We start from the raw sequence: 27,905 nt of genomic DNA, 5'->3' as shown, positions 1-27,905 counted from the left end.
TGGATGGAACAGTCCATGTTAGCTCACAATTTCTACACAAGCTATAACAGAGTGCTAAACCTGTAACTAAACGATCAAATTAGCATGTCAAAAAGTAACTTAAAGGTTAGCTAATATGAGTTTTCAATTCAAAACACAACCTGTAAGCTAACGCAGAAGTTAGCAACCATTTTTCGCTTATATTGGCTAACGAATCATCAAACAGATGGATCACTCCACTTAACCAAGCTGTTTTGAAGCTACAGTTGCTACATGAAAGCTAGCAGACATGATCACTGTAAACAGCGAGCAAATGTTCACGTTAGCTAACAATTCCCAAACGATCAAATTAGCATTTCAAAAAGTAACTTAAGGTTAGCTAATATGAGTTTTCCATTCAAAACACAATCTGTAAGCTAACGGAGAAGCTAGTAACTACTATTAGCTTAGTTAAGCTAACGAATCATCAAACAGATGAAACACTTCACTTTAGCAAGCTGTTACAGTTTGCTACATGAAAGCTAGCAGACATGATCACTGCTAACAGTGAGCAAATATTAGCTAATGGATCAGCATTAAATATTCACGTTAGCTAACAGTTCCTACGGTAGCTAGAACAGTTCACAGAGCTTTTTAGCAGCTTAAAGTCAACTGAGGTTAGCTAACACATCAGTTCATCAGATTTAACAATCCATGTTAGCTCACGACTTCTTTAAAATCTATAACAGAGCAGTTAACAAGCATTAACAGTTAGCCAAAGTAAGCTAATGGATAAGGTAAGTGGATGGAACAGTCCATGTTAGCTCACAATTTCTATACAAGCTATAGCAGAGTGCTAAACCTGTCAGCTAAACGATCAAATTAGCATGTCAAAAAGTAACTTAAGGTTAGCTTATATGAGTTTTCCATTCAAAACACCACCTGTAAGCTAACGCAGAAGTTAGCAACCATTTTTCGCTTATATTGGCTAACGAATCATCAAACAGATGAATCACTCCACTTTACCAAGCTGTTTTGAAGCTACAGTTGCTACATGAAAGCTAGCAGACATGATCACTGTAAACAGCGACCAAATGTTCACGTTAGCTAACAGTTCCTAAACGATCAAATTAGCATTTCAAAAAGTAACTTAAGGTTAGCTAATATGAGTTTTCCATTCAAAACACAATCTGTAAGCTAACGGAGAAGCTAGTAACTACTATTAGCTTAGTTAAGCTAACGAATCATCAAACAGATGAAACACTTCACTTTAGCAAGCTGTTACAGTTTGCTACATGAAAGCTAGCAGACATGATCACTGCTAACAGCGAGCAAATATTAGCTAATGGATCAGCATTAAATATTCACGTTAGCTAACAGTTCCCACGGTAGCTAGAACAGTTCACAGAGCTTTTTAGCAGCTTAAAGTCAACTGAGGTTAGCTAACACATCAGTTCATCAGATTTAACAATCCATGTTAGCTCACGACTTCTTTAAAATCTATAACAGAGCAGTTAACAAGCATTAACAGTTAGCCAAGGTAAGCTAATGGATAAGGTAAGTGGATGGAACAGTCCATGTTAGCTCACAATTTCTACACAAGCTATAGCAGAGTGCTAAACCTGTAGCTAAACAATCAAATTAGCATTTCAAAAAGTAACTTAAGGTTAGCTAATATGAGTTTTCCATTCAAAACACAATCTGTAAGCTAACGGAGAAGCTAGTAACTACTATTAGCTTAGTTAAGCTAACGAATCATCAAACAGATGAAACACTTCACTTTAGCAAGCTGTTACAGTTTGCTACATGAAAGCTAGCAGACATGATCACTGCTAACAGCGAGCAAATATTAGCTAATGGATCAGCATTAAATATTCACGTTAGCTAACAGTTCCTACGGTAGCTAGAACAGTTCACAGAGCTTTTTAGCAGCTTAAAGTCAACTTAGGTTAGCTAACACATCAGTTCATCAGATTTAACAATCCATGTTAGCTCACGACTTCTTTAAAATCTAAAACAGAGCAGTTAACAAGCATTAACAGTTAGCCAAGGTAAGCTAATGGATAAGGTAAGTGGATGGAACAGTCCATGTTAGCTCACAATTTCTACACAAGCTATAGCAGAGTGCTAAACCTGTAGCTAAACAATCAAATTAGCATTTCAAAAAGTAACTTAAGGTTAGCTAATATGAGTTTTCCATTCAAAACACAATCTGTAAGCTAACGGAGAAGCTAGTAACTACTATTCGCTTAGTTAAGCTAACGAATCATCATACAGATGAAACACTTCACTTTAGCAAGCTATTACAGTTTGCTACATGAAAGCTAGCAGACATGATCACTGCTAACAGCAAGCAAATATTAGCTAATGGACAAAAATATTCACGTTAGCTAACAGTTCCTAACAGAGCTTTTTAGCAGGATAAAGTCGTCTTAGGTTAGCTAATATATCAGTTTTATAGTGTAACACTGCGACACTGACAAACTCATACTATAATACCAAACGTCAACAAATCAAACTTAGTAAAACTGGATTAAACTGAGGGGTTAGCACGTGATTGCTAACTTGTGTGGGCTAAAAAGAGCTAACTTTGGGATTTTAAGGGGCGAGTATGTCAGTAATAATTAAAAACAGAGGATTTATTCTGCCTCTAGTGAATGCACCACGCTTCTGTTGTTGTGTTTGTTTTGGGCAAAGTGTTTGTGGTTTTAAAATTAGCATTATTTTTGCTAATGTAGCGATTTTGGGACGTTAGCTTGTTTGCCTTTGTCGGCAACAGATTAAATGTAACAAATAAAATAAACTCCAAGGTTTCACAAATGTTAAGAAACAATCAGATGTCTTATTGAAACAGTAATTATTTAATATCCTGCAATAAAAACTGTAAACACGAGATAACGCTGACAAGCTAACACGTCCAGTTTTTAATGAAACCAGTAAAACATTATCTCAGACTAAACACACGGTCACATGATGTTGACTGAAGGGGAGCTGCTCTGTCTCCACCAGCTTTAATGATTCATCCGAGCCGGGACAACCTTTGACACCACCTCTGTTTGCAGTGCATGCTGGGTACATGTCTGTGAGAGCAGTGATGGTACGAATGGTCGGATGAGTTTTGGGAGCTGAGTGAAGTCGCTGCAGCAGAGAGACCGGTCCACATAGAGGTAAGACCGCACTGAGAGACCAGGTTTCTGTTGTCCTCCTTGATTTGTCTTCCTGTTTTTATTACATGTCAGTTTATTTTTTATTTTTGTATATCTCAGAGTTTCTGTTAATCCTTACATCAACACATCTTGTTCTCTCTTAATATACAGAGGAGGTCATGTGAGGTGTGGTGACAGGTGCATTGTAAGTAAACATTAGTATGCTGCTTCTGTGACCCACATTCCCATCCCAGCTCAACTACTGGGTTGTGAGATTTTGGGAAAAACAAATGGGAGGTCAAAGGTCAAATGGCTGAAAGTCCTTCAACTCAACTTTATTTATTAAGCACCTTTTCGTATAAACATGCAGTTTCAAAGTGCTGCAAAAATCTGCCAACGAATGGAAGAAGTGAGTCGTCTAGTTTCTTAAAGTCCGAATAAATCAAGTATTTTTTTTACAGTTCTTTTTTTACCCATTACACCTCAAGTCTTATTATGTGCTTGTTATATCTTAAAATGAGACATTTTCTGGACTTGTCCGGTGAGTTTGGCTCACATTAAATCTGGGGTTGGTGTTCAGATTTAGACCCACTTTTTGTTCTCCTGGTTAAAATGATCTTTATGTCCTGATGGTAATCAATACATAATGTGTTCTTAAAAAAGAGGTAAGAAAAGCTGCTATCTACAACCGGAGTAAACCTGGGAAAACACCAACCAATCCCTGCCATCAGGAGCCAAATGATCAAACCAATCAGATCCTGTCCTGCTGTTCTGCCCGCCTCCTGCAAAGCATCATGTTTGTTTGTGTTTTTAACTTTCACTATGAGAATGTTTTGGTGTTTTCTTACTGCTGAGTGAGACATGAGTTGATGTAGTGCAAAACACAAACGACGTGCTGAGGACCGGTTTTGAATCAGTCATCATCATATGGTCGTGAATGAGCGGCGCTCGTGCATGTGAGCGGGGGCGTCGTTTTGGAGGAGCTCCGAGGGGAGGGGGGAGTCCTGAGGAAATGCTACATTCAAATTCATGCTTGAGATTCAAGTTTGAGTCTGTTTTCTTCAATCTGATCAAAGTCTCTCTCACTCAGCTCCTCGTGTGTTTTAGAATCCCTCACCAGCTTCTGTTCTGTCTTCTTTTCTCTGCTTGTGACTGGTCAGCCATTAACCGTGTGTCTAAAGTTTAATTCTCTCCAAATAAATTGAGAGAAATATTTAAAATATCCTCCATGTTGTTTATCGGACACTACTGTTTTTACCACAGTGTCAACAGGCAGAGAGGAAATGTGACAGACTTCTTTCTGTGGAGTGATTTGATATGATGTGTGATCAGGTTGTCCCCAGTGTTGCAGCATTTTATTCTGCTTTGATCTGTTCCACTCTGCTTTGATCTGTTCCTCTCTGCTTTGATCTGTTCAACTCTGCTTTGATCTGTTCCTCTCTGCTTTGATCTGTTCCACTCTGCTTTGATCTGTTCCATTCTGCTTTGATCTGTTCCATTCTGCTTTGATCTGTTCCATTCTAGTTTGATCTATTCCTCTCTGCTTTGATCTGTTCCACTCTGATTTGATCTGTTCCACTCTGCTTTGATCTGTTCCACTCTGCTTTGATCTGATCCACTCTGCTTTGATCTGTTCCACTCTGCTTTGATCTGTTCCACTCTGCTTTGATCTGTTCCATTCTGCTTTGATCTGTTCCACTCTGCTTTGATCTGTTCCACTCTGCTTTGATGTGTTCCACTCTGATTTGATCTGTTCCACTCTGCTTTGATCTGTTCCATTCTGCTTTGATCTGTTCCACTCTGCTTTGATGAGTTCCACTCTGCTTTGATCTGTTCCACTCTGCTTTGATCTGTTCCATTCTGCTTTGATCTGTTCCACTCTGCTTTTGATCTGTTCCACTCTGCTTTGATCTGTTCCTCTCTGCTTTTTATCTGTTCCACTCTGCTTTGAGCTGTTCCATTCTGCTTTGATCTGTTCCATTCTAGTTTGATCTGTTCCTCTCTGCTTTGATCTGTTCCACTCTGCTTTGATCTGTTCCATTCTAGTTTGATCTGTTCCTCTCTGCTTTGATCTGTTCCACTCTGCTTTGATCTGTTCCATTCTAGTTTGATCTGTTCCTCTCTGCTTTGATCTGTTCCACTCTGCTTTGATCTGTTCCATTCTGATTTGATCTGTTCCATTCTGATTTGATCTGTTCCATTCTGCTTTGATCTGTTCCACTCTGCTTTGATCTGTTCCATTCTGATTTGATCTGTTCCACTCTGCTTTGATCTGTTCCACTCTGCTCCACAGTGTCAACAGGCAGAGGTGAAGTGTGCCTGACAGCTGGGTCATAAGTGAGAGAGCTGGGTCATCACCTCACCCGTCCATCCCATCATGGCGGCGGCAGAGTCCAGCCCTCTGACCACTCACGTGCTGAACACGGGAGACGGCGTCCCTGCGGCCCGGATGGCCCTCAGCCTGCACCGCCTCGACACCACGCTGATGATCTGGAGCATGCTGAGCGTCGGGTAGGGATGGAACCTGAGGATAAAACACATCAATGCACCGCTGGACATCAGAATCTGTCCACGGGCCTTTAAACTCTGTTTCCTGGTTTTTAGGACTACAAATGAAGATGGCCGCTGTCCAGGACTAGTCAGCCGTGGAGCTTTCAGTCCGGGGATGTACAAGCTGCGGTTTGAGACGGGTTCATACTGGGACAGTCTGGGTCAGACCTCGTTTTACCCGTATGTAGAGGTGAGCGTCAGGATGCTGTATTGATCTGTTTCAGGTTGAATCAGGCTGCATAAACTTTCTCTTTGTTGGACATATGGTGGTTTTACTTTGTATTTATTCTTGTAATAATATTTGAAAACCTGCAGACTATGATTGCAGACGATCTTCTTCCTGTTTTCAAGACTCAATTTGAAGAACTTTTCCAGATGTTTTGTGATTTGATGTGTTTTTTTGCTTTGCTTAATTCCTGTATTTTGAGCACACTTGGTGTCAGTGCAGTCGTTTCATCTTTCTGAGGCACGTTTTCTCTGTTGTGTTTGCTTTGGACTTTTTCATGTGTTTTTAAAGATGCATCGTTTCTCCATTTGCAGCTTGTTTCTCTTGATTAAGATCGTCTGCCCTTGTCGGCTGCAGTATAGTTGCAGCAGCTCACAAATATCCAACCTCAATGCTGTGACTGGAAATGATGTCAGGCATCATGTGAGAAGTAAACATGAGTTACAAATCATTAACTACCACCATAATTAACACCAGATACGACCGTTCAGTAACTCTGCTGATAAACTTAAGTTTTAATGTCATTCAATAAATGAAAAATGTGATTTTTAAATATTAAATCAGTTAAACTTTGTTTTAAAAGATAAAAAAGTTAAGGTCAGTATGTTTGTTTGCAGTAGATTTGTATTTTCTTCAGTGACAGTTTATACAACAATGCATACAGTCTTGCAGAGCAGAGCAGCAGTGTTACTGAAGCTGCTTATAAAAACACTTCTGATGTTACCACTTATCACCACCAGATGCCGCCAAAACATCCAAATCAGAAAATCCTTAAGGCTGAACAACGGACTCTACAAACTCTTCAGCATGTTTGAGTTTGATACTTAAACTCTCATATCATGGTTGTCTAATTTTTAGACGTCATAAATGTAAATCAAAATATGTCAGGATTAAAGGAGAGGATTAGGGCCAGTGAAAGAAAATGTTTTGAAAGGCAAGATTGAGCAAAAAAAAATGTTTTTAAGGTGTCATTATTTTATTTATTCTGGGGGGGAAAAGTCTGAATTCTGACTTTAATTACTGAATTAGAAAAATAATTACAACTTAAGAAAAACAATTCTTACCTGCCCTCCAAAATTCAGAGTTTGTTTACAGAATTCTAGAATCCTGAGAGAAAAGCGTCACAATTCTAGAACTCTGAGAAAAAGTTCTAGAATCCTGATAAAAAATTCTAGAATTCAGTATTGTTGTAGTATTATTACTATTTAAATCTAATTGTATGTTATTTTTAGGCATGGATAATAATATCTCAGACTTTTGCAATCTATATGTGGAAAAAGAAAAAATCCTAACAAAGAGATAAAAAAAAAAAATAATAAAAAAATAATAATTCTAGAACTCTGATAAAAAAATTCTAGAATCATGATAAAAAAAGTTCTAGAATGTTGTGATAATTCCCACCATAAACCACAGAGAGGTCACTTTGTGTCTGTGCTGCTGTCTTGACGTGTTTCCACGTTTGTATTTTTAGGTCGTGTTCACCATCACTGACCCCGAGCAGAGGTTTCACCTCCCCCTGCTGATGAGTCGGTTCTCTTACAGCACGTACAGAGGGAGCTGAGGGGACCACCGCCTGATCACAGGGAGGGACTGAAGGTGGATTTGTTGTCCTGGAGCTGATTTATTATTCCTTTAACTCGTCCGGTCATGTCTTCTCTTATGTTACATTTGATGATCTTTAAATACAGCTTCTGTTTTATGTTATTTACCTGCTGTTTATGTCATTATAACTTTAATTCACCTCCACCTGACAGCATTAAGGCTTTATTTTTACCTTCAGGAAGTATATTGATTATGTCATTATTTTTTTTGTTTAATTTTGTTGTAACAACTGTAACATGTAAGGAATATTTTCAAATAAAAATGTGGATTCTTTAGCTGCTGATTGTCTTTGTTTTGTGTACGAATATAAATAAAGTTTTTTTATTGACACTTTCTCAGACTAAATTAGCATTTCAGAGACATCGATATTTACTTTTAGTTATTTAAAACTTTCATTTGACTGAGTAATCTTTAAACTATTTCACAAATAATTCTCATTATAGACCGATAATACTAAATGTTGTTGACTGTGTGTTACATCACTTCTTCAAAGTCCTCTTAACTTTTTTTTTTTAACATTTTTTGTCAACCTTTTTTTAAACATGTATTCCCCTTTAAAGCTGTATGATGTATTTTAAAAGTCTAATTTTCTTGTCTGATATTTTAATTGTGTAATTTGGTCATGTAAGGAGTGTAAAACGCTCAGTCACTCCATATTACAGAAGAAAACGTTACATAGGACAAAGTGCCTTTCTCTCTCAGCCAATCAGAGGGAGAGTCTGCTGCGAAAGCCCGGAGCTAGCTTGTGTGATGCCTGAATGAAACAAAACCATTTTAAATGTTTTTAATTTAAATTATACAAAAATATAAACACATACTTGTCATTTATGTAGTTACAGATATAATCCACAGTTTTCTTAAAATATTAAATCATGTATTTTATTGTCTTGGTGGGAATTTCCGTCAGGCATCTGAAGGGACAGTCTTTCGGGCTTTTTAATCATCCTTGCCTCTCGTTGACATTTCATGCTGTAGCTCTTATTCAATAACACTCTGAGGTTCATCAGGATGACTCGAACAGACAGGTTTTAAAAGCTGTGTTTGGGGGTTTAAAGACTCGGTTGGGGTCTGGAGGATGTCTCAGGTGCTGAGGCTTCTCTCGGCGGCCGCCCTGCCTCTCTGCCGGCGGCCTGGAGCCGCCCGAGCTCGGCTCTTTGCGGTAACCGCTGGTCGGCTCTTCTCAGCCGGATTCCGAAGCTCTGCTGCCCCGGTGAGAAAACCTGGAGGACTTTTATTAAAACAGTTAAAAATGACTTTTCAGAGAGTAACCAAACTAACTAAAACACCCTCTGCATGAGAGGAAAGTCAGTTTGAAGCTGAGGTTTGTTTGTATAGGGGTCAGATATCCACCTGTTTTTGCTGAGCACCAAACCTCATTGTACAATCTACATTTTCAACCATCTCTGTCTTTATTCACTCTTTAAATCTCCTTTAAAGAAACATTTAGCATGTTTATAATCTATGTTTTAATTCGGCATTGATTCCAACCTGCTGAAAAACACTCATAATCAGAAAAACATGCTTTTCCATGCTGATATGTTACACAACTGTCATCCAGACTCATGTAAAACCTGCAGGTTAGACTAGATTAATGTGATAAAGATCAAATGTGAGTTTGAAATGTCTTTTAAAGGAAGTGATCGTGCTTCCTGCAGAGTGACTCTGTGCTTTATATGTTTACATTTGGACACACTGACTCTGGTTTGAGTAAATATTTAGGGAAGCAGTGCATGGAGATTACATGACGTCATATGCATGTCGATATTTGCACGATACGGTAACGCATATCGCGATACGGCGATTAAACTTGAATAGTTCTGATAATTGAACCAGATTCTGACTTTGGTTTGATCACACCAGAGGGAGGAGATGGTAAGCAACAGAGTTTGGTTTCATTGTGTACCGGTCTGTTACAGAGTCTACATGACGTCATATGCATATCGATGTTTGCACGATACGGTAACGCATATCACGATACGGCGGTTACACGTGACATGATGTCAACACTGTAAGCAAGGCGATTCGTCGTGAAACTCTGATCCAGCTGAAGTAGGAAACTTACTCGAACACACTTTTTTTTGTTTTCAATTTTCTTTCACCTGGAACAAACGTTCTTATTGAAATAAATTAGCATGTGGAGCACAACTGGGTCATAATCAGTCTTGCGGCGGAGACTAAAAGCACCCTTAGAGACCTGCAGCCTGTTGCACCAGCTGTGCGTAAGTTCAAACCAAGCGTCAAACTCCGGTCTCAAACGATGAAGCCAATGCGGAAGTGATATAAACTGCAATACATCGAAAATCCTCTTGAGGCTGGCTGCAGAAACACCGGAAACCACATAGACATGAATGGGAAAAAGACGATCTTTGCAGCATTAATAAACATGTTTACAGCCTGGTTCAAAAAACGGCTTGGCCCTACAACGCTAATCTCTCTATCAGCACACACTGTACGGGGGGTGAATTTTTTTCTAACATGACGGTTAAGAAGATATTAAGATTATGAGTTTTGCCCAAATAAGGACATGACTGACGTGACTCCCGGTCGGGAACACACAGCCATTGGCTAAGAGACTCACACTACGTCACACTCTGCCCAGTTGAGTTCCGCATTACCAATATGGCTGCTGCCGTCGATTTGCTTCAAAACAGCTCTCAGGAACAGACGGGTGACGTCACGGATACTACGTCCATATTTTATACAGTCTATGGTTCAAACGTAGCCTAGTTTGAACGTAACTTCTCATTTAGGATGGAGTTTACACTCTACTTACGTTTTGTGTGTTGCACCAGCTGAGATAGTTCCAACGTCAGCCTAAGTTACAACTTCATTCTTACACTTGGGTCCTAGTAGGTGTAAAGTCCTCCGTACAGTATATCAGCTGCCATGGTGGGTCGTTTTGAAAAGTGGGAGGATGAGGAGATACAGAGGGTCCTCTCAGCTATATGACGTCTGCAGCGTGATATCCACCAGAGATTAAATCCTTTGGAAAAATATGATGACCAAGATTTTCCCTCCTATGATTAACATATGTTGTAGTTGATAATTGTACCACTCAATGTCACTTTTATCAGTCCCTCCAGGAACGGGTGAAGAGAGGGGACAGCAGGCAGGACAAGTGACCATGACAACGTTGTTATTTATAGATTGAGGGGCTCAGTGTTAGCTTGGTCTCTACCTGCAGCAGGTGTACTTCATGAACCAGCTCTCCTCACCTCCATGCATCTGTCTCATCTTCATTGAGGATTTTTACCCCCTGGTGTGCGTTAGTGACAAAGACACAATCAGGGGACGTCTGTTTAATATTCGAGGTTTGACGTTGTTGCCGCCATCACCGTAAAAAGCTCTGCGTCTACAGCTTGATTTAATCCAGTTTGGTGAAACATCAGACACATTTAGTAAGTTTTGATCAACTCATAGTCAACAAAGATGCAGATTCACTTCAGAGTGCCGTGAACTGACTGTCAAGTGCCTCTGTCACTGCGAGATGCATTCAGGGACCGTCGTAAATGTGCAACACAGACCTTTCATGGCATTTTTCTGTGAATCAAGAGAATCAAAACACAGTCACAGTGATTCTGACAATTCTGACAAACTCCAAGCATTGATTATGCAAGAATGGACTGCCATCAGTCAGGATTTGGTCCAGAAGTTGATTGACAGCATGCCAGGGAGAATTGCAGAGGTCTTGAAAAAGAAGGGTCAACACTGCAAATATTGACTTATTGCATGAATTCTGTGTAATTCTCAATACAAGCTTTTGATACTTATGAAATGCTTCTAATTGTATTTCATTATACCATAGAAAAAACACCTAAAAACCCTGAAGCAGCAGACTTTGTGAAAATGTAATATTTGTGTCATTCTCAAAACTTTTGGCCATGACTGTAGTTGTAGTTGTTGTTGTTGTTGTTGTGGTGAGTGTATTCAGTGTACTAACGCTCCTTCTTTGGTCTTTTCCAGAACTTTTCTCGGTCTCCATCAAACTTCCTCTCCTGTCGTAGATTCCAGGCGGCTCAGAGACGTCTCTACTCCTCTGAACCTAAAGGTGAGAGTCAGAGAGAAGGAGAGTTAGTGTACTCATGAGCAGAGGTGTCAAAGTATTCACATTCATTCCTCAGGTAGAAGTTTAAATACTGGGGTTTAAAAAGACTTCTGTAGAAGTTAAAGTATCAACTCAAGCTTTTTACTCAAGTCAAAGTGTAAAAGGTTTCAAAACTGCTTCAAGTATAAAAGTCAAAGTAATGTAAGAGGAAAAAATATCATTAATGATCAAAGCTTAGGCTGCACCACAGGGACCTTTAGTGAACAACCCCAACTCCCCAAAACAACATGTTTCTAAAGGCCTTAATGACTATAATGTTATATTAATATATTTAGGTTGCACCTGTTTCAGCTGCATTTATGCCCACTGCAAATGAACTCATTTTAGTAAAATGCAAACACATTAAAGAACATATATGTGTTCTACTGAGCATGAACATGTTTCATGGAGCGGGAGGTATGATGACTAGTTGCCTATAAGTGTTTTAATGGTGCAAAAAGTCAAACTTCACAGGCTTCATGTTATCAACAGCCTTTATTAGAATGTAAATGTACATAATGTGTTTTTTTTAAAAGATGAAAAGCCGGAATGAAACAGGAAAGGAAACAGGTAGAAGTAAGAAGTCGGCTGAAATATAATTCCTCCAGTAAAGTATAGATACACAACATTTCTACTTAAATCTGGGGTTGGTGTTCAGATTTAGATCCACTCTTTGTTCTCCTGGTTAAAATGATCTTTATGTCCTGATGGTAATCAATACATAATGTGTTCTTAAAAAAGAGGTAAAAAAAGCTGCTATCTACAGCCGGAGTAAACCTGGGAAAACACCAACCAATCACCGTTTTTGGGTGCCAAAATTTTAAACCAATCAGATCCCGTCCTGCCGTTCTGCCCGCCTCCTGCAGAGCGTACATTTCCCCGGCGTTCACTCCCCGTCTCCTGCCTCTGCTTCCCCTGACTCTACTGACTGTCCCTCTCGCTCCACCTCGGGCCTGTCCCCTCTGACCCCATGAGGGTCTTTGCTCAGGACTGTAGTCCGGATCAGAGTCTAAAAAGCTCTCACCACGGGGGCTCTGACAAGCAGAAGAATTAATGACATTCAGTAAGTCCTACAGAAATGTAGATGTACTGTAGCGTCCGTCCGGACGCTGTAGGGATGACGAGCCGATTGGTGAACACGTTGATCTTTACTAACTGGTCACTGTCGGCCGTTACCACGCCAACCAACAAACAATCAATGTTTGAATGAATGAAGAACTTCTCCTCTTGTCTCTCCTCTCTCCCGCTCACACACTCTACACCTCTCCTGATGCCTTCACTGACTGTCAACACTGTAGGAATTAAGAGCATCCACACTGAACAGGTTTAACAAACAGTAGAGCTGTTACAGTGTTATATATGTGTTATAACTTTTCTCCTGATATCGTGTCACCATGACAACTGGATAATGCTAGCATGACAGTTGTGAGTGCTAACAGCAGCCATGTCGTGCATGTGAAAGGGGGGGCGTCGTTTTGGAGGATCTCTGAGGGGAGGAGGGGAGGGGTTAGACGGAGTCATGAGGAAATGCTACATTCAAATTCATGCTAGTTTTCTGAGACTACCAACCCCAGCTTTAAGAAAGGTAACAAAGTATTTGTACTTTGTTACTTGACACCTCTGCACATAAGAGTTGATCTTTCTTCTGGTCGACACAGTTTGTGGGAAAGAAAGAATATGAAGCTCCATCCTCCTCTGACCGGGCTTTCATTAGGAGCTCACATGATGCAGGAGGAGACGATGTAATGAAGTTAGGACTGTTACTCCTGCAGGACTCTGAGTCGACATTTAGAGACTGCTTCTATTGTATTTTTATTTGGAAAGGGTTACAATACAAATTTTACTACACTTAGGTAAATGCAAATAAAAAATATAAAATTCTGGAATGGTAAATAATAGTTTTTTGTTTTTTTTTAAGTTATATTTTTGGCCTTTTTGCCTTTATTTGATACGACAGCTGAAGAGAGACAGGAAATATGGGGAGCAGAGAGCGGGGGAAGACATGCAGGAAATGGTCGACCGACCGGGAATTGAACCGGCGACCCCTGCGACGAGGACTGTAGCCTCTGTATGTGGGGCGCTTAGACCGCTAGGCCACCAGCGCCCCGTAAATAATAGTTTTAATGTAAAAGTCATAATTCTGTGGTAAGATTTAAAAAGTCGAACTTGTGAGATAAAAAGTCAAAATGCAGTGAAAAAAGTCCTAAAATATAAAACCATAATTATGAGATCAAAACATGAAATGATGAGATGGTAGGTTGACTTTATGGGATAGTCATTAGTTTGAAATTATAAAAAATATATATTACAATATATCAAAAGTCTTAATTATGAGAGATCCATGATAATCAATCAATCAATCAATCAACCTTTATTTGTATAGCGCCAAATCACAACAAACGTTATCTCAAGACGCTTTTACAAACATAGGAGGTCTAGACCACACTATGTCAAATTATGAACAGAGACCCAACACCAAGACAGGGTAAGACTCAGTCTGACCCCACCTTAATCCATCATGAGCATTGCACATCGCAGTATTTAGCTAGTTACAGTGGAGAGGACAAACTTCCTTTTAACAGGCAGAAACCTCCAGCAGGACCAGACTCATGTTAGGCAGCCATCATGCCTCGACTGAGTTGGGTCTGGAAAGACAGATAGAGGGGAGTAAGAGAGAGAAGTGATAATGAGATGAAAAGGTCAAAATCAAGGTTTCATAATTTAGACTTTTTATCTCATAGCTATAAATCAACCTTGTTTTCTTTTCATGAAGAACATTCCTCCCTCCTTTAATTCTTTTATTAGCCTGTCGTTAACGATCGTCCATCGGACTGAGGTCTGAAAGTGTTGAATAAACGCTCCTCTGTGTTTCAGATGGTAAGGGTGGAGGGAAGAGAGGAGGAGGAGGAAAGGACTGGTGGAGCAGATTACAAAAGGTACGTCAGGTTTACAAAGTCAAGAGATGAAAGAATCATCAAGTCCAAATCAGGAGCGTCTTTAATCCCTTTATGTATCCTATAAAATAACGAGCTCACCGGTTCCTCTCCTGATCTTCAGGGAGACTTCCCCTGGGACGAGAAGGAGTTCCGTTACCTGGCGGTGGCCGCGGCGGGGATCAGTTCGGCTCTGCTCTACGTTTACTTCAGAGACAACGGCAAAGAGATCAGCTGGAAGGAGTTCGTGCACCGCTACGTGGGCCGAGGGATGGTAAGGAGCAAGCTCACAGTGTTAGAAGTGCTCATCATCATACATGTGGACAGATGTGAGTCACGTCAGGGTGAGAGCGCACAGCGAGCTGTTAGCATCCTCACTCTCTGACGCGAAACAAGAGCAAACTGCAGAACTTTGTGAATTAGACCTTTAGACCGTCTCACTTCTTGGACTCTCTCTGATACCTTCTCTCTTCAGACAATGTCTTAAAGGTGACATATCATGCAAAATGTTCTTTTTAATGGTTCTCTCCCTGAAATCTGTGTCCCTGTCTACAAACCCCCTGAAAAGTCAAAGACTCCATTCTGCCCCTGTTCTGATTTCTCCACCTTTCTGTAAATGTGTGCTGAAACCAGCCGTTTCAGTTTTCAGTGTTTTTCATACGTCACAACGCCATCCGGTCTGTAACAGGAAGTCAGAGCTCGGAGCTTGTTCAGCCCATAGACTGTATAAAATACAACTCAACCCCTCCTCCGTTTTTCATTCCCTGCACACATGTGTGCTAACAAGGAGCTTAGGAGGGAGGCATGCTAGTTGTAGGCTGTCTTAATAGAAGAAGAAGAAGAAGAAGAAGAAGAAGAAGAAGAAACATATATATACATACAATGCACACACATGCAGTGAACATGCACTTTGGGAGAGATGTCAGAGTGAGGATGCTGCCATCAACCAGCGCACCCCAAGCAGTTGGGGGTTCAGTGCCTTGCTCAAGGGCACCTTGGCAGTGAACAAGCACCTCTCCAGCCACCAGTCCACTTGCCAAATTTCATCCACACTGGGACTAGAACTGGCAACCCTTTGGTTCCCAAGTTGAGTCCCTATGGACTGAGCTACTGCCGCCCAATAAACACAAAGGTCGCTTTGACTCCCCACGTCTGCAGATTTGAAGATCTAGTGGATGATTTTTAGTTTTCATGGGAAAAAGTGCTAGCGCTAGTTAGCATAGCCACATAGCTACATGTTGGTAGCTGTGTACCAAGACACACGTCGACATGCTGACAAATAAAACAACAAGAAACACTAAATCTGTGACCAATGGTTCAGAAAGGTCCTGCTGCAGGCGCCTCTCTGTCAGGATCAGATTCTGGATCAGATTCAGAGGGTTGAAGTAACGCGGGTCTGTGAGCAGCCGTGTATATTCAGCCAACATGTAAACATTAGATCAACATGCCGGAGAGCCGAGGCCACACCCACTTCCTGAGGGGGCGTGGTCAGAGAGCTCATTCTCATTTAAAGGCACAGACACAGAAAACAGCCTGTTCTGAGCAGGGCTGAAGAAGAGGGGTTTACAGGCAGACCAGAATCTGATTTCAAAGTGTTTTTATGAGCATAAACTTTAAAGACATGTTTTGGGGACCTCTTAGACCAATATGTTGATGAAGAAGAGCAGAATATGTCACCTTTAAAGTTCCTCTTAAAGACTCTGAGATGAACACGTTTCCTCTCTCTTCAGGTGGAGCGGTTAGAAGTCGTCAACAAACAGTACGTCAGAGTGATCCTGGTCCCGGGAGCCGACTCCGACACGGTAGCAGACATGTTTTATCTCCTTTAAGTGATCTGCAGCATCTTAATTCTTCGTTATCTTAATGACATCACGTGTGCACGCAGAACTACGTGTGGTTCAACATCGGCAGCGTGGACACCTTCGAGAGGAACCTGGAGGCGGCTCACTATGAGCTCGGGTTGGAGTCCTCGCACAGACCGGCTGTGATCTACAGCACAGAGAGCGACGGGTGAGTTTAAACACCACTCACTTTGAAAGACTTCAACACGTTCTCTGATACTCACCCTCCTCCTCCTCTCTCTCCCCGCTCAGCTCCTTCCTGTTCAGCATCGTCCCCACGCTGCTCCTCGCCGGCTTCCTGCTCTACACGCTGCGGCGAGGGCCGATGGGGGGAGGCCCCGGCGGCGGGAGGGGAGGGCCCTTCAGCATGAGCGAGTCCACGGCGAAGATGATGAAGGACAACATCGACGTGAAGTTCAAAGACGTGGCGGGCTGCGAGGAGGCCAAGCTGGAGATCCTCGAGTTCGTCAACTTCCTGAAGAACCCGCAGCAGTACCAGGACCTCGGGGCCAAGATCCCCAAGGTACGAACACACGGAGGAACCGGCGAACTGTCGGCTCTACGGGAGTAATATTTAACGTTATGCTAACTCAACCTAACTACACTTGAGGTCAAAATGATCAGCCCCCCAGGACTTCTGGAACATTTCCCTTAAATTCTGCCCAAAGTTTGAATCATTGATAAAACTTGATATGAGCAAACATTCACCAGAGTTCTTTAGTGGCTTTGGTGCATTTTGGAATGTAAAATGCATTTTTAGGATAACTTTATATATGAAATATAGTGAAAAATGGGGTGGTCAAAATGATCAGCCCCCATGTGAATTTTTACTTTTAAAACACACCTGAGCAGTCAGTTTGTTTCCTAACAACACCTGAGCATCCAATCAGCATTGAGATTTACTTAAGGGACTCCAAACAGGGCACTTGAACACCTTATTGAGAGAGACTACTCTTACTAACCATGCCAGAGACAATGGAAATCAGTCTTGAGCTCAGAAAGAAGATAATGGAGGCTCATAATAAGGGGGAAGGCTATACTGTCATGTCCAGGTGTTTTACAGTGTCTACAACAGCTGTATGTTGCATCATTGCAAAGTACAAGGAGACAAACTCTGTTAGAAACAAACCTAGGCGAGGTAGAAAACACAAGATCTCAAGAACTCTGGAGAGGAAAGTAGTCAAAGATGTCAACAAGAAGCTCCGGACATCTAACAAGGTGATTGTTGCTGACCTGACCTCCTCTGGAGTTGATGTTTGAAGGAGCACAGTTGTGAGGGATCTTCATCATAGTGGGCTTCAGGACCATCGTCCCAGAAGAACCCCTTTACTCAAAGAGCGACACATCAGAGCCAAACTGAGGTTTACCATGAACATTTGAAAGGTAGAGATGAGTTTGGAAGTCCATCCTTTGGTCTGATGGAACTTTTTGGACACATGAATGTTGTTGGGAGAATCCTTCAACCTTTAGAACACGGTCCTCAGAATTAAACATGGTGGAGGGAGCATCGTACTGCTGGCAGCCTTGTTCTGGTTGCATGGCATCATGAAAAAAGAAAGTTATGTTGACATTTTGAGGGATAATGTGAAGAACTCTGCTCCTAGTCTAGGCTTTGGTCGGCGCTGGGTCTTCCAGCAAGACAATGACCCAAAGAATACTTTAAAATCGGTCCAACAGTTCTTAAAGGACACCTAAACCAAGGTCCTGGAGTGGCCTGTACAGAGCCCAGATCTAAATCCTGTGGAGAATCTGTGGCGGGTGCTCAAAGTGAACGTCCATGCAGAAACCATGTACTTTGGAGCAGCTGGACCAATTTCCATTGGAAGAATGGGCCAAAATCCCTCCAGAGACATGTGCCAACCTTGTAAAGAACTACTTGAAGAGGTTGTTGTCAGGTGTGGCTCAGAGAGGGTGCACTATTGACTACTTAGGGCCAGGGGGCGAATAATTTTGGACATGCCATTTTTACCTTTTCTTGTTTCAAATCATTGCATCAATAAGATAGATAGATAGATAGATCTTTATTTGTCCTTAATAAGGAGATTTGTTGCCACCGTCTGTACAGGAATACATGTATGAACACAATAACCATAACCATCCACCCAGCCTCACAGCAATGGTGCCCCGCATCCCACAAATATACACACCAGACACATATGCACACACTGGGCACATATAAAACACACCGAACACATATGAACACACTGGACACATATAAACACACCGAACACATTACAGTGGCATTCTGTTTAGCAGTGCTATGGCCGATGGGACGAAGCTTCTGCCAAACCGGGCTCGCCTACAGTAAGGGGATCTGTACCTGCGGCCGGAGGGGAGTAGTGTGAAGACTGAGTAGAGGGGGTGTTGGGGGTCCAGTGTTGTAGTGCGTGCTCTGCGTGTGATGGCTCTGTTGTTGAGGTCAGACAGGTTGGGTGTAGGGAGGCGGATGATTTTGGTGGCAGTGTTTGTGGTGTGTATGAGTTTGTTTTTGTTGGAGACAGTTAGCATGTTGTAGTAGCAGGGGGGAACAGTAGAGGAGGATGGGTTGGATGATGCTTTGGTACAGTAACAGTAGAAGGTGGGGGGCGACAGAAAGTGAGCCGGGCTGTGAGTGCTGGAGGAGTGAATGACCAGTTCTTTTGTTTTTGAAATGTTCAGCTAAAATATCCAAATCAAACACAGTGAACATTTTGACTTTGTTAAACACTTGTTTTTTATGGTCATTTTCATGGAGAAATCAAGGGTTTTATCTAATTTCACAAGGTGGGCTAATCATTTTGACCTCAACTGTATGTGTCTCGTGGTTTCTCAGGGCGCCGTGCTGTCCGGACCTCCGGGCACGGGGAAGACTCTGCTGGCTAAAGCCACCGCCGGAGAAGCCAACGTCCCCTTCATCACCGTCAACGGCTCCGAGTTCCTGGAGATGTTTGTGGGCGTGGGTCCTGCCAGGGTGAGCACAAAGACCCTTCTGCTGATGACAGGAGCCTGAAGAATCCAGCTGATTGAGTTTGTCTTCCACAGGTGAGGGACATGTTCGCCATGGCGAGGAAGAACGCCCCCTGCATCCTCTTCATCGATGAGATCGACGCCGTGGGGAGGAAGAGAGGCGGGGGGAACTTTGGAGGTCAGAGCGAGCAGGAGAACACGCTGAACCAGCTGCTGGTGGAGATGGACGGTACGTTAGAGATACAGGGTTTGTTGAAATGTTTGAGTTTTAAACGTTTCAGGTTTTAACTTTCTGGGTTTTTTTCATTTGAAGGTTTTAACACGGCGACTAACGTGGTGGTCCTGGCTGGAACCAACAGACCGGACATCCTGGATCCTGCTCTGATGAGGCCGGGACGCTTCGACAGACAGATCTACATCGGTACAGTTCAGATATTGATCACTGGTTTTCAGGAAGTCCTCGTCACGTCTTCACTTTGCTTATTTGATTTGACAAAAAGAAACAAAACACTTCTTTCAGGTCCTCCTGACATCAAAGGCAGAGCGTCCATCTTTAAAGTCCACCTGAGACCCATCAAGCTGGACCCCAGCATGGACAAAGACGTCCTAGCCAGGAAGATGGCCGCGGCCACGCCGGGGTTCACCGGTATGTAACGGCTTCATCTTGTCAATAAAACTTAAAGATTGAAAGATGAAGGTGATGATGTACGGGGGAGGAGTTAAGGTTGTTGGTTTCATTGATTGACGTGTGTGTCTCTTTAAATCAATCAGGAGCCGACATCGCTAACGTCTGTAACGAGGCTGCGCTGATCGCCGCCCGACACCTGGACCCCTCGGTCAACGCCAAACACTTTGAGCACGCCATCGACCGAGTCATCGGAGGTCAGTCGTACTTTAAAGAGACGTTAGAGAGTCTCTGTGTTTGTTTGTTTTCACTCTGAGACTGAGGAGGATGTTCGTGTGATTCAGGTCTGGAGAAGAAGACTCAGGTCCTGCAGCCCACAGAGAAGAAGACGGTGGCCTATCATGAAGCGGGACACGCCATCGTGGGCTGGTTCCTGCAGCACGCCGACCCCCTGCTGAAGGTACGACTTCCACCTGCTGACACGCACTCCTCCTACACATCATGACGTGCTTAGAGTTCGTCTGATTGGCCGGCTCTCCTGAAGCCTCCTCTGCTGTTGCCATGTGTAAAAGCATCATCGTTGAGTTAACCTGTGTTTTGAATTTGTCATGAATCTGACCCAGCATGTTTGGAAAGAGACAAAAAAGCCCATCACAAAAAAACACCAATCTGTGATGTCACAAATTGAGTGTGGCTCTCGCATAATTCTCACCTGACTTTTTGAAGCTCTGGAACTGCTCTCAAATACTCCACAGATTGTGACCAAGAAGCTGTAATGTGTGTGTGTGTGTGTGTGCAGGTGTCAATCATCCCCCGAGGTAAGGGTCTGGGTTACGCTCAGTACCTGCCCAGAGAGCAGTACCTGTACAGCAAAGACCAGCTCTTCGACAGGATGTGCATGATGCTGGGGGGCCGAGTGGCCGAGCAGACCTTCTTCGGCAAGATCACCACCGGAGCTCAGGACGACCTGAAGAAGGTCACACAGTCCGCCTACGCCCAGGTACACACACACAAACACACACAAACACACACACACACACATTAGGATAGTGTGTGTCTCTTTAGCTCTCTGTTAACCCTTTCCTTCCCTCAGGTGGTTCAGTTCGGGATGAGCGATAAGGTGGGGCAGGTGTCGTTCGATCTTCCCCGGCAGGGCGAGATGGTGATGGAGAAGCCGTACAGCGAGGCCACGGCGGAGCTCATCGACGAGGAGGTCAGGGAGCTGGTGGAGCAAGCGTACCAGAGAACCATGCTGCTCATCCAGGAGAAGAAGGAGCTGGTGGAGCTGGTGAGACACGACCCGTACCTTCACTCAGTCTGATCTCATCTTAATCCACCATGAGCAGAGCACTTTGCAGCATTTAGCAAGTTACAGTGGCAAGGACAAACTTCCTTTAACAGGCAGAAACCTCCAGCAGGACCAGACTCATGTTAGACACACATCTGCTGAGACCGTGTTGGAGAGAGGGATAGAGGGAGATGAAGAGAGAGAGAGAGATGATAGTGGGGAGACGGATAGTAGTAGTTGTAGCAGCTGGAGTCTGGACCACGTCCACAGCAGCAGAGATCCAGAGGAACCTACGAGACAAGGGAGCTCAGGGACTCCAGAACCAGGTCTATGAAAAGAGAGAAGAGAGGGAGACCAGAAGAAAGAAAAAGAGGAGAAGAAATGGTGAAGGAATGACAGAAGGAAAGGACGGGGTGAGAAAAGGAGACATAAAGGATGAAGAAACATGGAAAGAGGAAAGAAAGAAAGAAAGAAAGCAGAAAGGGAAAAGGAAAGAAAATGAAGAAAGAAAGAAAGAAAGAAAGGAAGGAAGGGAGGAAGGAAAGAATAAATGGTGAAGGAAAGAATAGAAGGAAAGGACAGGATAAGAAAAGGAGACATAAAGGATGAAGAAACATGGAAAGAACAAAGAAAGAAAGAAAGAAAGAAAGAATGAGAGATCCAGAGGAACCTACGAGACAAGGGAGCTCAGGGACTCCAGAAAGGTCTAAGAAAAGAGAGAAGAGAGGGAGACCAGAAGAAAGAAAAAGAGGAGAAGAAATGGGGAAGGGTTGACAGAAGGAAAGGATGAGATAAGAAAAGGAGACATAAAGGATGAGGAAACATGGAAAGAAGAAAGAAAGAAGGAAAGGAAGGAAGGATGAAAGAAAGAAGTAAAGAAAGAAAGAAAGGATGAATAACAGACCCCAAAAAAGGAATCTACAGCAGAGATCCAGAGGAACCTACGAGACAAGGGAGCTCAGGGACTCCAGAAAGGTCTATGGTTAGTAACTTTAATGGGACAGGAAGAGTTAAAGTGAGAGACAGGCAGAGAGAGGAGAGAGAGGGAAAGACAGGATCCCAGTGTATCAGTCTAAGCCTATAGCAGCATAACTAAGACCTGGTCCAAGCCTGATCCAGCTCTAACTATAAGCTTTATCAAAAAGGAAAGTTTGAAGCCTACTCTTAAAAGTAGAGAGGGTGTCTGCCTCCCGGACCCTGACTGGTAGATGATTCCAAAGGAGAGGGGCCTGATAACTGAAGGCTCTACCTCCCATACTACTTTTAGAGACTTTAGGTACGATGAGCAGGCCTGCATGTTGGGAGCGTAGAGTTCTAGAGAGGGAAGAGAAGCTAACACGGGAGAGATGTGCTCTCTTCTGAGTTCTAGTCAGTCCTCGAGCTGCAGCGTTTTCTAAACTACACCCCCCGTTCTCTCCTCCTCCTCCTCCTCAGGTGGGGCAGCGTCTCCTCCAGAAGGAGGTCCTGGACAAGGCCGACATGCTGGAGCTGCTGGGCCCGAGACCGTTCGAGGAGAAGTCGACGTACGAGGAGTTCGTGGAGGGGACGGGGAGCTTCGAGGAGGACACGAGTCTGCCAGAGGGCCTCAAAGACTGGAACCAGGAGCGGGGAGGAGAGGAGGCGGAGGAGGCGAAGCAGACTCAGGAGAAGCAGCAGGCCGTGTAGAGACAGGAGAGCTCAGTGCTGCAGAGCCTGGAGGGTTTCATCAATGAGTCACTGTGGTTCTCTCAGATTATTAAACGTTATTTATTTCACCTCACAGTCAGAACTTCTCAGGTTTAATGACACCTTTAAGACCACTTCACAGGTTTCACGTTTCCTCTATTTGACTTATTTTGTTGTTGAACGACTGAAAGTTCGTTTTTACCGACAGTTACAGATCCAGATGTTTCTCCAGGGTGAAAACGTTCACATGAACTTCCTGTTCTTGTTGCTGACTGGCTCCGAAAAGCATCAGACATCATTACAGAGAGGATCCTGACAGAGACAGAGCTCTTCGTTTGAATGTACTGGTGTCCTTAAGAGCGCCTGAGGAAATATATATAACTATTAACCATTTAATACCCAAGATATGTAAGAAAAGAGAGGAGATAACTGCTTAAAAACTGGCACACTTCCCCTTTAAGACTCACTAAATGTGGGCCCTTTGTATAACAGTTTCATTATAAACTAAGATGCTTTACACGGATGTACAAAAAGACCAAAAAGGCTATTAAAGAGAAGTTTCTAATTTAAAGCTCCAGTGAGGAACGTTATGTTTGGCGCCCCCTGTGGACAAAGTGATACCTCGTGATTGATCTTGTCCTGTACACGTCAACGTTTTTTTTCCTGATCCTGCTTTCTTTTAACCATCAAACTTAAAGCTCAAGTTTTAAATTTAAAGCACCAGTGAGAGACGTTATGTTTGTGTGCACTTTGGCGCCCCCTGTGGACAAAGTGGTACTTCTTCCTTCATCTTGTCCTGTGCACATCAAAGTCGCGTTTTCTGACCCTGCTTTCTTTTAACCATCAAACTTAAAGCTCAAGTTTTAAATTTAAAGCTCCAGTGAGCGACTTTATGTTTGTGTGCACTTTGGCGCCCCCTGTGGACAAAGTTATACTTATTCGCTGTTTTTGTCCTGTACACGTCAAAGATTTTTTTTCCTGATCCTGATTTCTTTTAACCATCAAACTTAAAGCTTGTGTTTTTAAATTTAAAGCTCCAGTGAGCTACGTTATGTTTGTGTCCACTTTGGCGCCCCCTGTGGACAAAGTTATACCTCCTGATTGATCTTGTCGTGTGCACATCAAATTTGCGTTTTCTGACCCTGCTTTCTTTTAACCATCAAACTTAAAGCTCAAGTTTTAAATTTAAAGCTCCAGTGAGCAACTTTATGTTGGTGTGCACTTTGGCGCCCCCTGTGGACAAAGTTATACTTATTCGCTGTTTTTGTCCTGTACACGTCAAAGATTTTTTTCCTGATCCTGATTTCTTTTAACCATCAAACTTAAAGCTTGTTTTTTTAAATTTAAAGCTCCAGTGAGCAACGTTATATTCATGTCCACTTTGGCGCCCCCTGTGGACAAATCATACCTCATCCATGATCTTGTCCTGTGCACGTGAAAGTTGCGTTTGCTGATCCTGCTTTCTTTTAACCATCAAACTTAAAGCTTATATTTTTGATTTAAAGCTCCAGTGAGCAACGTTATATTCATGTCCACTTTGGCGCCCCCTGTGGACAAATCATACTTCTTCCATGATCTTGTCCTGTGCACGTGAAAGTTGCGTTTTTTGATCCTGCTTTTTTCTAACCATCAAACTTGAAGCTCAAGTTTTAAATTTAAAGCTCCAGTGAGCGACGTGACGTCCGTGTCCACTTTGGCGCCCCCTGTGGACAAAGTTATACCTCTTTGCTAATTTTGTCGTACACATGTAAAAGTCGTGTTTTCTTAATCTTGATTGATTTAAACCGTCAAACATCCGAATCATTACCAAGTAGAAAGTGAACAAGGGTTTCTTTTCACCATGTCGCCTGGTCTGACACCTACCCCCTTTTTACGGCGTTTTCAGACATAATGACGATATTTAAATATTCAGTCTTTTTTTTTAACGGTCTTGTTTTCTTCCTGAGGTCATATAAAAGCCTCCCTGTTAATTTCAGACCTTAAATAACCTTTAAAAAAAACTCCTCACTGGAGCTTTAAGTGACGTTTGCTGTGATCTGATTGGTTTCTGGGACCATGTGGTCTGACGTGAGACCCACCAGGCTCTGTAGATTTCAAAGGGAGACCAGTTTCTGAGCGTACCTGAAGCACACCTCCCCTCGGTGTGTCCACAGACTGAGTTTTTCTCTTTATTTATTCCACACTGAGAGTTTTTCTCTCTGACTGACGCCTCCACAGGAAGAAGAACTTTCACAGTTTTTGCGAGCTGACAGCGTGACGTTGTTTTTGAAGATTTTTCATGGACGGATTTCTTTTCTACAAATCCTCTCATGCAGGTGATCGTGTACATTCTGTGTAATAATAATAATGAGTGAAGAAGAAGCTGCTACATCCTCACCCCCCTGCCTCATGGGACAGTTTCATATTTTATTTCCTCTGAAGGATTTTTGCTGATTTTAAAAAAATCCTCCAGAGAAACAGAAACATGTTTATTTTTATCAGTTTTATCAGATATTTGAAACTTGAGATGCTCTCTTGGAATGAGAGAATAATACATCCAAGTTTCCTCAAATGTAAAACAAAAAAAAGCTTTCTTTATTTTCTTCTTCTTCTGGGTAAATATTAAAACTCTGAATTATCCCCAGAGCTGCAGAAATCTAGTATTTAGGGTCCTCAGAAACTGGAAAACTCAACTGAGTAGAAGTTTGAGCTCAAATTAAGATCAAATTTTAACATTTACTGAAATTATTAAAACTTCAAATTCATCCAAGACTTGATTTCCACCCTGAATAGATTCATCTGGATTCAAAAAGTCCAGTTTGTCTCTTTCAAATCAGACATACGACTGAAGTAGGACTTTCACATCCTGAGAATAAATCCAGATTTGAGTCCATCTACAGAAACTTTAAATATTTAAAATATATCAAAATTTAACATTCAATTAAAGCAGCTTAATCTTGAAAACAGGATAAAAACCTCTCGTGCCGAAGTCTGCACGGTGTTTGTTCCTGTTCTGCACATAGATGTAATTGCATCAGTGGTCCAGCAGAGGGCGCCCTTTCTGTTACTTCAGAGCAGCTCCTGCTGGATGAAGACGCTTCATGTTCAGAAGCTGAATCTGAACATCCTCTAGTTTCACTTTGAGGCTGCAAAGTCATTAAACCTCAGTGAAATCCTGTGAACACAAACTTTGTACTGAAAGTGTATTTTCTGCTGAAGCTCCGCCCCTCTGTGACCTCACATGTTGTTATTTCAGAACCATTAAAGCTACACATACAGAGTGTTTTCCTTTGAACCGTGTGCCAGCTCTGTGAATCAGGAACATCACGTTTTATTTATATTTTATAAGTTGAGTTTTGATCTTTGTAGGTGTGAAAACATCTGATATTAACATATCTATGTAGGGACGCTGGGTTAGCTCGGTTTTAAAGTATCCGCCCCATGTACAGAGTCCTCAGAGCGGTCCCTGGGCTTAAATATGACCTCTGACACTTAACACTCTATGATCGCTCAATCGAGGCATGAAAGAGCCCCCCCAAAAAAAGACTTTAATGGGGTTAAATCGCCTCTGAGTTCTTCTTTAAAGAGTTAGCATTCAAGTTTTTTCATTTTTATAGAAACAAGTATTAAGTTAAGTTGGTGAATATTAATACCAAAGGCGGGCAAAGTTTCAGATTGTGATGTGGGCTTGTTCAAAAAGTGACGTGAGAATTAAGCGAGAGCAATACGAGATTTATGAACAATTTATGACATCACAGATTGGTGACTCTCCATATAAGGGCGTAATAACCGTAACACTCACCAAACAGAAACCCTCTGCTCTTTTCTTTGTTGATGGAGATTATTTATCTGTCCATTTCCAAACTTAAAGGTGACATATTCAAAATGTTCTTTTTAATGGTTCTCTCCCTGAAATCTGTGTCCCTGTCTACAAACCCCCTGAAAAGTCAAAGACTCCATTCTGCCCCTGTTCTGATTTCTCCACCTTTCTGTAAATGTGTGCTGAAACCAGCCGTTTCAGTTTTCAGTGTTTTTCATACGTCACAACGCCATCCGGTCTGTAACAGGAAGTCAGAGCTCGGAGCTTGTTCAGCCCATAGACTGTATAAAATACAACTCAACCCCTCCTCCGTTTTTCATTCCCTGCACACATGTGTGCTAACAAGGAGCTTAGGAGGGAGGCATGCTAGTTGTAGGCTGTCTTGATAGAAGAAGAAGAAGAAGAAGATATATATACATGCAATGCACACACATGCAGTGAACATGCACTTTGGGAGAGATGTCAGAGTGAGGATGCTGCCAGCAACCAGCGCACCCCAAGCAGTTGGGGGTTCAGTGCCTTGCTCAAGGGCACCTCTCCAGCCACTAGTCCACTTGCCAAATTTCATCCACACTGGGACTAGAACTGGCAACTCTTTGGTTCCCAAGTCAAGTCCCTATGGACTGAGCTACTGCCGCCCAATAAACACAAAGGTCGCTTTGACTCCCCACGTCTGCAGATTTGAAGATCTAGTGGATGATTTTTAGTTTTCATGGGAAAAAGTGCTAGCGCTAGTTAGCATAGCCACATAGCTACATGTTGGTAGCTGTGTACCAAGACACACGTCGACATGCTGACAAATAAAACAACAAGAAACACTAAATCTGTGACCAATGGTTCAGAAAGGTCCTGCTGCAGGCGCCTCTCCGTCAGGATCAGATTCTGGATCAGATTCAGAGGGTTGAAGTAACGCGGGTCTGTGAGCAGCCGTGTATATTCAGCCAACATGTAAACATTAGATCAACATGCTGGACAGCCAAGGAGGCCACACCCACTTCCTGAGGGGGCGTGGTCAGAGAGAAAACAGACTGTGCTGAAGAAGAGGGTTTTACAGGCAGACCAGAATCTGATTTCAAAGTGTTTTTTTGAGCATAAACTTTAAAGACATGTTTTGGGGACCTCTTAGACCAATATGTGTTGATGAAAAAGAGTGTAATATGTCACCTTTAAAGAGACAGTAGCAGACATTAATCGTTATGATAATGATTGGCAACAGTGGAGGAGGCTTTCGGAGAGCTGGCC

General features: G+C 42.5%; 2 protein-coding genes across 8 annotated transcripts; both read left to right on the top strand.

Annotated features, from left to right (window-relative positions):
• Nucleotides 1-353: 353 nt before the first annotated feature.
• urahb (urate (5-hydroxyiso-) hydrolase b) lies at nt 354-7,711 on the top strand. Of its 7 annotated transcripts, none has more exons than XM_034685823.1 (5): nt 354-755; nt 3,021-3,125; nt 5,398-5,615; nt 5,709-5,844; nt 7,352-7,711. In XM_034685823.1, the coding sequence occupies exons 3-5, from the start codon at nt 5,482-5,484 to the stop codon at nt 7,439-7,441; spliced, it is 360 nt and encodes a 119-aa protein (XP_034541714.1). In that variant the 5' UTR covers nt 354-755; nt 3,021-3,125; nt 5,398-5,481; the 3' UTR covers nt 7,442-7,711. The 7 variants fall into 7 exon arrangements, with proteins under 7 accessions (XP_034541714.1, XP_034541712.1, XP_034541710.1 ...); XM_034685821.1 differs by lacking the exon at nt 354-755 and adding an exon at nt 1,327-1,498; XM_034685819.1 differs by lacking the exon at nt 354-755 and adding an exon at nt 1,809-2,009.
• A 666-nt stretch (nt 7,712-8,377) lies between these two features.
• On the top strand, nt 8,378-26,138 carry si:ch1073-174d20.2 (AFG3-like protein 1). The gene is made up of 16 exons (XM_034685115.1): nt 8,378-8,692; nt 11,446-11,530; nt 14,441-14,502; nt 14,624-14,773; nt 16,230-16,301; nt 16,385-16,509; nt 16,593-16,863; nt 19,153-19,290; nt 19,362-19,515; nt 19,600-19,707; nt 19,807-19,932; nt 20,058-20,168; nt 20,256-20,371; nt 20,711-20,911; nt 21,005-21,199; nt 22,634-26,138. The coding sequence occupies exons 1-16, from the start codon at nt 8,558-8,560 to the stop codon at nt 22,862-22,864; spliced, it is 2,280 nt and encodes a 759-aa protein (XP_034541006.1). The 5' UTR covers nt 8,378-8,557; the 3' UTR covers nt 22,865-26,138.
• Nucleotides 26,139-27,905: the final 1,767 nt, after the last annotated feature.

Source organism: Notolabrus celidotus, chromosome 6, assembly GCF_009762535.1.
Source record: "Notolabrus celidotus isolate fNotCel1 chromosome 6, fNotCel1.pri, whole genome shotgun sequence".
Lineage (NCBI taxonomy): Eukaryota > Metazoa > Chordata > Actinopteri > Labriformes > Labridae > Notolabrus > Notolabrus celidotus.
This window is presented reverse-complemented; position numbering and strand designations above follow the sequence as displayed.

Coding starts and splice junctions, on each gene's coding strand:
- urahb (XM_034685823.1), top strand. CDS start 5,482: ATGGCGGCGGCAGAGTCCAGCCCTCTGACCACTCACGTGCTGAACACG. Junction 5,616..5,708: donor TGGAGCATGCTGAGCGTCGG/GTAGGGATGGAA, acceptor CCTGGTTTTTAG/GACTACAAATGAAGATGGCC. Junction 5,845..7,351: donor CGTTTTACCCGTATGTAGAG/GTGAGCGTCAGG, acceptor TTGTATTTTTAG/GTCGTGTTCACCATCACTGA.
- si:ch1073-174d20.2 (XM_034685115.1), top strand. CDS start 8,558: ATGTCTCAGGTGCTGAGGCTTCTCTCGGCGGCCGCCCTGCCTCTCTGC. Junction 8,693..11,445: donor TCCGAAGCTCTGCTGCCCCG/GTGAGAAAACCT, acceptor GGTCTTTTCCAG/AACTTTTCTCGGTCTCCATC. Junction 16,510..16,592: donor TACAGCACAGAGAGCGACGG/GTGAGTTTAAAC, acceptor CTCCCCGCTCAG/CTCCTTCCTGTTCAGCATCG.